Source organism: Cupressus sempervirens, chromosome 7 (genome assembly GCF_028749045.1).
Source record: "Cupressus sempervirens isolate cs-2001-9-10 chromosome 7, ASM2874904v1, whole genome shotgun sequence".
Classification (NCBI taxonomy): domain Eukaryota; kingdom Viridiplantae; phylum Streptophyta; class Pinopsida; order Cupressales; family Cupressaceae; genus Cupressus; species Cupressus sempervirens.
The window spans coordinates 323621755-323632613 of record NC_143124.1 but is presented as its reverse complement, the minus strand read 5'-3'; the positions used below and the strand labels follow the sequence as shown (position 1 = coordinate 323632613).

The window sequence follows — 10859 nt, the reverse complement described above, 5'->3', positions numbered from 1 at the left end:
GCGAGGCCTCACATCCTCCCCCACTAGGCATGAACTTCCTCTTGGAGTTCATCAAAAGATAAGGGTATAGAGATGGCATCCGTGCTACATCCTCTCAAGAAATCATGACCTCATCGTAACATTCCCACTAGACGCTAACTTGGTCCAGCTCTTGACCTCGAGGAGCTAGGGTATGTCGGGCAATAATATGAATAGTCTCTAGAGCTAACTAGCCAACCAACTCCACCTATAGCCTCAATAACTATACCTTGATGCTCAATCTCGCAGTTGTCAACCACTGCAAAAACTCTCTGGGACCTTCCCATGTCTCCAACTGTCGGCTCTAAAAAAGCCCCTCTCTACCCACTGGATGACTGTCCCTGCGGACACTCTCTAGCTATATGACTCATGCCACCACAAGCGTAGCATGGCCCTCGAGTATAAGATTGTGCATCCTGTGATCCAAACTGTTGTGGGCCTCTTGACCTGCTAGACCCCCTGTATCCACCACTAGAAGACTGCCGAGTCTGCACTGACTGTGACTGTGGGGCCTATACTTTTTGATCCTGCTGTGACTGCCACTGCTTGGGCTCGGAGCCCTGGTAACCCTGTGAGAGTTCTTGCTGCTACTGAGATTTTTGGCCCTTAGAGGACCCTAGTGTATAGTTTTGATTCCCTTTCCAAGGGGGTTTCTGTCGGGTAGAGTTTCAATTTTGAGACCGATCCCATGATTCCTATCTACCCCAAGTATCCTCTGCCACTAGTGCTATCTCCACCACTTGTCTGAAGGAGGTAGGGAAAGCCATCCGAACTGGACCCTGAAGTGAGAAATTCAAACCCATGATAAAGCAATGTACTTGTAGTTTCTCATCCTTCATGTATTCCACATAAGGAAGGAGCTCGAGAAACCTACTCTCATACTTAGCCACTGTAAGGCCTCTCTGATAAAGAGAATGGAACTCCTCTATCTGTTTCTGTCGAAAATGCTCTGACAAGTACCTCTCTCAGAATCCTTCTAGGAATGATTCCCATGTGAGGGTGTCCATCCTCACTCCACCTATGATCTCCTCCTGATGCCACCAATTGGAGGCATCCCCTCTCAACTGATGAACTGCTAGGCGTGCTTTTAGATTACTCCCATAGGGTCGTAATCCAAAGCACCACTGTAGGATCTACAACCATGCCTCTGCCACTTTCCCCTCAATGGAACCCGTAAATAAGGGTGGCCCGAGTCGAATCAATTCCCTGATGTCATTTCCTATATGTCTAGGAGGTCTATCTAGTAGGGGTCTTCTCTAGTGTATTGACTCACCTTCATTCTCATCTTGCCCCTCTAATTGTCTCGATGGAGGACTCCTAGTCCTCTCTCTGCCTCTGGGTCTTCCTCCTCCGGGTCCCTCTGCTTCCACTACTGGAATTTGCTGAACTGGCTGAACCACAGGTACTACTCTCTACTGAACTACATCGATTAAAGTTTGGAGTGCATCTATAATGTCTTGGTTTGGGTTCGGTGGTGGTGGAGGTGGAGGTGGTGGTGGTGGAGGTGGTCCATCCCCCTGTCCCACTCTACTACCTCTCGCCCTATGACCTCTACCTCGTGGGTTCTTTCGAGCAACATGAGGCATCCTACACAATTTAATGTTTTGTTTTATGTTTACAAAATTGTAAGGGTTTAAGGTTCCTAGTGTTGAAACACGGGCTCTGATACCAAAATGTCATGCCCAAATCTCGAATGAAAAAACACACACTTAATTTTTTTTATAATAATTAAAGTGCTCTAAGTTTAAAACTGATTTCTAGCAAAAGAATTGAAGTTTCACTATGATACATCTTAAGTTATAAATTTGTGAAGGAATACATCGTTAAAATTTTGGAACTTTTGTTAAAAGATTGATATCGATCATTAATTAAACAAAATAACATTTATCGACTAAACACTCGACTGACTTAATAATACATCTATCAACTATCTTATCATAAAAATTAACTATCTAATCTTACTAAATTTAAATTTCATTTACTAACAACTAACTAACAACTAACTGAATCTAATACCTACTAACTAAATATAAATCAATAATACATTAAAACTAGTTTTAAAAAAAAACATATTAGAAGAGAACTATAGTTCCACAAATTAAGTGATGATAGAACCTATAATTTAGCATGATACATAATTTATAACAAAATTAAACTTATCCTTTTAATTCTAATAAGATCACCATTCAATTAACGCCAAATTAAAACTATAATTGCTACTAAACTATATTAAAATATATACCTATAAAAAAAATACTAACTAATTAAAACCTAAACTATATTACATTTAATAAAAAATTTGATACTAAACTAACTTAATTTGATATAAAATAACTAAATTTACCTTTACAAAGTTAAACAAAACTAGATCAAAATAACAACTAACTTTAATGACTAATACTAAAATGAATATTACTAAATTAAATAAATATTAAAACTTAAGTAAAAGACTTTGCATAAGTTAAGGCTAACTAAAAAAAAATTAAGAAACTAATTTAACTTGAATTAGACTAACTTAAAAACTTTAATTCCTTAAACTAATATAAACTAAAATTATAAAACAAAACAAAACTAAAAAAAAAAAAAAAAACACTTAATACTAAAACTAACCTATCTACTAACTACTCTAACCACTACCCATCAAACCTACTAACCCTACCATACCCCCCTATGCCCCACTTGCTTGGGCGAATTCCCAAGCAGGGTGCACTGCCCATGCCTGCAAGTGCAGACCCAAGTGGGGTATGTTGACCCCCTTTCCCATCAAACGTGGGGTGGCGACCATATTCAAGGGGGAGGAAAAGTATTAAAGAAAACATCTATCCATATTTTTAAACAATTAAAACTCCCATCCCTATAAGAGGTTAGCGCTCAAAATATTAGGAAAAGATGGGAGATGGGATGGGGGGACAGAATGATGTCACCCCTCCCACAAAGCAATTGACTTTGATGATCCCATTAATATAAAAAAGAAACAAACCAAGACTGACGCCTACCAAGGACAATTTAAAGCCAAAAGTTAATTTGGTAAGACTTGGATAATTGAGATGGTATTATATATATATATATATATATATATATATATATATATATATATATATATATATATATATATATATGTATATATATATATATATTATTATAAACATACTATGTATTCTTTCTATTTTTTTTACTCTTATTATTTAAAAAAATAAATAAATAATAATATTCCTAAGAATATTCTCTGTTGCAAGAAGACATTTAATTTCCAAGCCCATACAAAATCCAGAGGGCTTTTGCTCTTGGGCAAACATTTATTTTTGAAGCTTTATTTTTCTAAGTATGGATTTTAAAGCAATGTATTTTTCTCTTTCTTTTTTAGGTATATATATTTTTTGAATAGCTTTGAACATTGATACAATATTTTATGTCTTATAAATACAGGATTAAATTTTATCTCCTAAACATCCTGAATAGAACTATTAACTATAATCATTTTTCTTTCCTTAAAATAAATTTTCTTATTTATCATATAAGGAAAAACTTAATAATTTGCTTAATCAAACTGAATCTACATCCATGATATAATTTTTGTTTCCAACATAGAAGTAAACTTGAAATTTGCCTAGTTAAATCGACATTATTTCCATCCTATTTTGATATGCATCCATCCAATTTAAAATTTATGATTAAATCACATGACAAGCAATTATAATCAACCCCAATTTTATTGGCCAACCTAATTCAAAGGCTCAGCCGGGAAAGAATCAGGAAGAAAACCCGGCTTCATTGCCAATCCAACAAAGCTTTGAGATACAATTTACATAGAATTTCAATCTTGAATTACAACACTTAAATGTAATTTCCTTCATGACCCTCAACAAGGGTTCCATGTCCAATTCTGCAACACATTTCTAGAACCATGGAGGGAGCAAAAATCTGATCGGGTGACAACAAAGCATAACCAAGAGACAATCAAACATGCATATTCATACATGATTTACACATTAGGATTCACAATGAATCAAAACTAGGGAAAGGTGGATTCTTCCAACCAGGGGAAGTCAAGCACAACACCAAACAGATGCCCAATCGGGGCTATATATCAAGAACTTTCGTTCTTCCATTTCAACGTACCATAATCATACAAGATTTGTGCTGATAGGTAGGGGCCCATAAAACCCTACCCTTTCTCCCTCTCCTCATCCTGAGAAGAGACTCTACACTGGTTGGAGTCTGACTAAACAGACCTTTCCCAAAATTGGTCACTTCTGCCCTCTCCAAGGGTGAGTAATACCGAAACACCCATGCAAGAAAATCTCAAAATTTCAAACATAAACATGAAAATAAATCATCCAAAATAACATGGTTTTGAAATCTTCCCAACATACCCACAAATGTACAAACATTCAAACAACAACAAGGTAGCATAAGCATGAAACAAGAATGAAATCTGAACAAGGAAGATGATAATTCCTACTTTCACAAAGAGGTAATGACAAATGAATAATTTTGAGTAGAGCTTCCCTTCCTTGCTTCAATCTTCAAGAACTCCTCTCTAAATGTAGAGATTGGGTAACAACCTCCACAAGTCCAAGAAGGGCCTCTAAATAAGCCTCCAACTCAACCACCCAAAAGGATCAATAACTGCCCCCACCTACTTACAATTCTAGAAACTCCCAACTCAACCCACACCATGGTTAAACACTAAGTGGAGGTGGGGTGAGACAACTCATGGCAACCACTTGCAATTTTCGCACAAAGGAAAAATGAGACTTTTTGAGTGGTGTCAAAAGTCAATAAAAGGGGCTTAGGGGTTGGAAAAGACCCCTAACCCATACCCATACCCTTTGGGTATAATAATCTCATGTTTTAAGCCTTAAGAACAAGGTTTAGAGCCAAACAAAATCTAGGAATAAAATAGGACCATCTAACAACTCTAACAAAACAGATTAAACACTAATCCAAATTAAGGGTGACTAAACTCGATTAAGAACCCAATAGAAAAATAACACTAACTTAAAACAACTTTGGGTCCAAAGGTTACAAAACTAACCCTAATCAACACACTGGAAAACATAAACAATTTACAAGTGTCAAGCGACACTACAAGAACATAGTTACGAACACTAACATTCACTGAAGACAGAGAGATACATACATACATCTCACAAAAAAAACTTGAATTATGAACAATAAGGTTTCCAAAATTAGCACATAGAGATTAGTTCTGTTCCTCCGTAGGGTTTCTCGGCTAAAATATTTGCACACGTTTTGCACACATCAGTAGTCCTGTAAAATCACATGTACATATATGTATACATATCAGAAATCCACATAAATTGAAACATACATCAATAAGGGTTTCTTCATCCCACTTAATTCTTAACCATTTAAAACATCTTAAACCAAAATGTTAATCCTACCTTTTTACTTAATTCATCGACATACATATACATAAAACATTAAATGACAGACATCAAATATATCTGTAAGTAACATCACACAACATGTAATAATATGATATGTTCTAAGCATCAGATAATGTCTTGACTTCTCAAGTCGTGAGTATCAAAATGATAGAGTAACAACTAAGGCTACGAAGGGTCTAGGCAAGGCCTCACATGATGATACTCCAAATATTGATTTCACATTTTGAAGTATTCTAGAGAATTCAAGTCATAATTTAAGAATGTAATCTCCACTCTCCCCCTTAACAACAAATAAATATTGTCAAAATAGAAACTACAATCATTCTATTTCATAAATGTGAAGTACGAACTATGGTGTTCAAAGGCTTTGTGAAATGAGAGTGATGGAGTTAGATACTCAACCCTATTGATGACATATATAGGATTACCATCACTAGGGTCATTGATGAGAGGTTTTTTAACTTCAATTTTACCTGGCATACAAATAGTGACATTGTAGGCTCTTTTGTCTCTTGCCTAGCTGTTGTTTATATTGATGAGTGGGATATCATCTGCCTTTTTCATAACCTCTTTGATTGAAATTGGCTCAAAGGTTTAGAACAATTTGTTATGGACATTGACTAGAACATTGATTCCATTCCCAATAGAGTGTTTTCCATATCCCCCTGGTAGTCTTTTTTTTGCTATTGTCCCCTCGCACCCTAGTTTCTGCGTTAAAGACCTACATCTTTTTAACAAGTTTTGACCTAAGATGAAAGCCAACATAGATTTCCTCCTTAGATGGAGAGGCATTATTTAGGAACACAATTTAGTTTGGTTTTCGATCTATCTCTTCCTATTCAATGAATACATTGAGCTTGGTGTGAATTTTTTGACTTAGCAAGCTAGACTTTTCAACGCCGAATTTTAACACATCTAGCTAAGAGAAAAAAGGTCTTTGTTCTCTCTCTCTCTGTTGGTAGTTAGCATTTGGAAGTTGATGAACTTTACAAAAATATCATGGTGTTTTGGAAAACAAAAGAGTTTTTTTCCTAAGGAAAGATCAAAACATCTATAGTAACTATGCTATTTTGTCCTTTTGGTCTATGATACATATGAAATTACAAATAGTTTTCAAAGCCTCATTATTTTCTTCATGTTTTGTTATGTTATGATTCCAACATCTTTTAGGGATCTGGATTCTATTCTATGTAGGTCATATTCCTTTATGGATTTTTGTCCTTTCTCCATTGTAATATGTAGGGATCACCTAATTTTGGTAAGATCTAGCTTGCTCATCAATTTTGTCCCTCTCAATGAACTTAGTCCACTGATTCTCCCATTCATACATATTGTACATTACTAAAATTTTATATAAAATAGAAATATATGGTTCAAATGATATGTATTATTTTCCTCTACGCTTTCTTGAAACATTGGTAATCTTTAGTATCATAGATATACCCATTATAAATTTGCATCAAAATATTAATATTTTGGATTTAAGTTATAATTGTGCATCACTACCTATTAAGAGTTTAGTCTAATTGATGCAATTCTAATGGCTAGGATTATTCGCTAAATAAATTATAGATCAATGATGTCCTATTATTCATTCCCTTAAAAGAAGACCATAACTACATTGACACATCTCCCATTAGTAACATTCCCACCTATCTTTCATATCTCATACATGGTCATTATTTTGAGTCTTTATCATTAATAAGATTTTGCCAAAGTTTCATTAGATTCCATCCACATAGCTTCTCACTTCTTACAAATCAACATTAATCTTAAAATTATATTTAAAACATCCCCTAGAATATTCTTGTATTACTAATAGTCCCACTTGTATCAAAAAGATATAAACAACCTAGGGTTGATAAGTAGGGGTTCTTAATAGGATTGGATTATAATGAACAATAACTAGTTAGGATGATAATCTATGAGGATAATAATAAGATTTCTAACCTTGCTAACAATTTATATGAGTTTGAAGGTTAAGACAGAAAGCAGAAGGAGAACATGTGATATCTAACTCTATCAAACTACAATGCCTTACTTTTGCATGTTATCACTAAAGTAGCATGTTGAAAACACACACACACACACACACACACACATACACACACACACACACACACATTCATACTTATATGTGTATATGTGTGTGTATGTATCTGTGTAAACACACACACACACACACACACACACACACACACACATGATTATGCATCTGTGTGTGTGTGTGTGTGTGTGTGTTTCACCTTAACTCTATGTAAACTGGGTTATGCCCCTTATAATATATAAGTTTGTATAGGATGAAAGTCTCAGTCAAGATTGGAGGTTTTCTTCTCCATTCTTTTCCACCAGTGCCTATTGGAATGGAGTAAAATACAATGTATTACCCTTTTTGTTATATTTAATCAAATGGCTTTGGCCTTTTACTAATAAAAAATACCAAAAATATATATCTTAAAATAGAAAAGATCTAATTCATTTAATTATATGTGAATAATTTCTTGATATTAATTTCTTCTAGAGAAATTTTGAAGAAAAAAAAATTGTTAGAAATTTTTTATACAATTTTCATATAGGTTTATATTTTTTCACTAGACAAAATTATGTTCATGCCTGAATATATAACCATTTTTTTAATAGTAGAAAGACAAATTTACACTTGTGTAGAGTAGAGGGCCTTGTACTACTTGATCAATTGACATTTAAGAATTTAGTTTGCTTAAAAGTTGGCTAAAATTTTGCATATAAGAACTCAATTGTTCAAGCCAATGAGATAGGTCAAAATTAGTTTTATTAATTTATAAATGTAAAAAATGTGCATCTTAACTATAAAAAAATTATTAATAATATACTAATATTTAAAAATATTTAATTTTGATTACAATAGTACTATGCTTATGATAAATAGTCAAAAAATGTATAATTCAATCATACATAAAACCTATTTGTTTTCAACTATTTTGAAAAATAATAAATAAATATCTTTCACTGTATTTGATAATATCCACAGAATTGATAAACCGAGCTAGACAACTTGACAAGATTAATCATCATAGATAAATTAAACATAGCATATATTATGGTTCCACTCCTTCACGTAAACATAACATGGGAAGGTGCAAACTATAGCACTTATTTATAATAGTGACCATAAAAGGACCTAGCCATTTACTAGACAAGATGCTTAAAATTAGAGAACATCTTAACAACACCGCGAATGGTGGTGAACATCATCGATTCGCTCGAATCTGAGCCTAAGCAGGTGGTACAATTGAAGAAGCCATCCAGTGGCACAGTATAATGAGATTTTCCTGTAGGCACTGTGAAAATATAGGTATCATTTGCGGTACAATAACAATTGTTGACCGTCAAACTCACCTCATATGTTTCCCCTGCAATCAATGGCTGAAAAACAAATGAAAATGGACGATGAGTATAAAGTTCTATGTCAGCTCAGGTCTTGCGTTATGAGAAACCAAAACAATAGAAATACTCCCTTGCAGAAAAGTAATATACATACCACTGTGAGAACCCAAACGTTTCCATCAGTTAGCGTCATGTTCGGAGCATTATGGACATTTCCGTTGCCTAATACAGAAGCATTTCCCACAACCTTCAACACTCCACTGTCCACGAGCAGTGCAAAAACAAACGTCACCTCCACCTCTTCTGGGGTTTGAGGTGCAGGCGCAGGTGTTGGGGCTGGGGTTGGGCTAGGTGGTGGCAGCGGGGCTGGGGTTGGGGCTGGGGTTGGGCTTGGAGGTGGTGGACTTGGGGGTGGTGGGCTCGGGCTTGGTGGTGGAGGGCTTGGGCTTGGTGGTGGTGGACTAGGGGGTGGTGGGCTTGGACTTGGTGGTGGCGGGCTAGGCGGGGGCGGGCTTGGACTTGGTGGTGGTGGACTAGGGGGTGGTGGGCTTGGACTTGGTGGTGGCGGGCTAGGCGGGGGTGGGCTTGGACTTGGTGGTGGTGGACTAGGTGGCGGTGGGCTTGGACTTGGTGGTGGTGGGCTTCGCGGCGGTGGACTCGGGCTTGGTGGTGGTGGGCTTGGACTGGGTGGTGGTGGGCTTGGGCTGGGTGGCGGTGGACTAGGCGGTGGAGGGCTTGGGCTGGGTGGTGGTGGGCTCGGGCTTGGAGGGGGTGGGCTTGGAGTTGAGCAAGAGCTACAATTGAAGTAGCCGGTCAAATTTACCGGATTATTGATTTCATCTTGCAAGTCAAGAATGTAGGGCTCATGTGAGCTACATGTGCAGTTGTCGACTCCTAAATTCAGTACGTACGCTTCTCCTACAGCAAGCATCTATCATGAAACATAGAGGAGAACGTAAATATTGAATAAGAAGAGATCGTTAGGTGAGTTATAGACATAATATTCTATGAGGTGAAGAATAGATTAAGAGGAAACAAACAAACGTACCACAGTGAGATTCCAAACATCATCGTACTCCCTCGTCATGATCGGAGCATCAAAAATGACCCCATTGCCCAATTCGGAACTGTTCCCCACAATCTTCAGTACGCTTCCCTCTTCTACAGGTTGCTCAACTATAAAGATCACCTCCTCATCTTGTCCCTGCAAACACAAACGAGCAACACATTTTCTTGTTGGGGTTACGATCACAAGCATATCTATTATAATCGAAATGGAAGGAAACGTCCAAATTTTGTATATACCCAAGAGGAGTCAGTAAGAATGCCGAGCACCAAGACAAATACGAGCGTCGAGCCAAACCTTTTGGGCAAGGCAGCCATGATCCTTTCTCACGTGAAAGCAATCAAAAATTGATTTGGGAGATTTTGAAGGGGTCATGAGGTTTATATAGATGGGATGCCTACGAACCACGTTAGAATTCACTAGAAGCCGCAAGAAAGAGACAACGAGGAATTTAAAACACATGAAAAGAGATATCGAGCAATTTAAAACACATCAAAGAGACAAGGAGCAATTTAAAACACATGCTCTAGTAAATAAATATATATTCGCCTATATGTTCTCGAGTTATTTACATTACGTCTCTTCCGATTCACTTAGTTTTGACTATGTCCTGGTAGATATGGCTGAATACTTGGTTTTAGATTCGAAGGACATAACGATTTCACACTCCCTTTTAGCTTTTAGAACGATTTATAGTAATATTTTAGGTAAGGTGTGACGTTATTATCACCTCATTGAGTGCTAATTAGATTCCTAATGTAGTAGTTATTCATTACGAATTGCCACAATTTTAGTTGCAAATCTCATATGAGCTTAAACAAATAAAAATAAACATAGAGAATCTCTAGAACTTCTAAATAATGGACAAACACGTGGAATTCATACAAATTAATTATTGAATTTATAGTTTTCAATTTTCAATTATATAATGTGTTTTTAGTGTAGTTACAATTATAATTTTATTAAAAAGTTATAAGAGCCTCACATTTTTAAGA

General features: G+C 36.1%; 1 protein-coding gene across 2 annotated transcripts; it reads right to left on the bottom strand.

Moving 5' to 3' along the window:
- Positions 1 to 8485: 8485 nt before the first annotated feature.
- Positions 8486 to 10251, bottom strand: LOC149546716 (uncharacterized). Of its 2 annotated transcripts, none has more exons than XM_089791318.1 (5): positions 10104 to 10251; positions 9847 to 10002; positions 9190 to 9729; positions 8953 to 9147; positions 8486 to 8837 (listed from the first exon to the last, which is right to left on the bottom strand). In XM_089791318.1, exons 1-5 carry the CDS (start codon positions 10179 to 10181, stop codon positions 8604 to 8606), a joined length of 1203 nt encoding a protein of 400 aa, XP_089647444.1. In that variant the 5' UTR covers positions 10182 to 10251; the 3' UTR covers positions 8486 to 8603. The 2 variants fall into 2 exon arrangements, with proteins under 2 accessions (XP_089647444.1, XP_089647445.1); XM_089791319.1 differs by having other exon boundaries at positions 8953 to 9152; positions 9195 to 9729.
- Between the last annotated feature and the right edge of the window lie 608 nt (positions 10252 to 10859).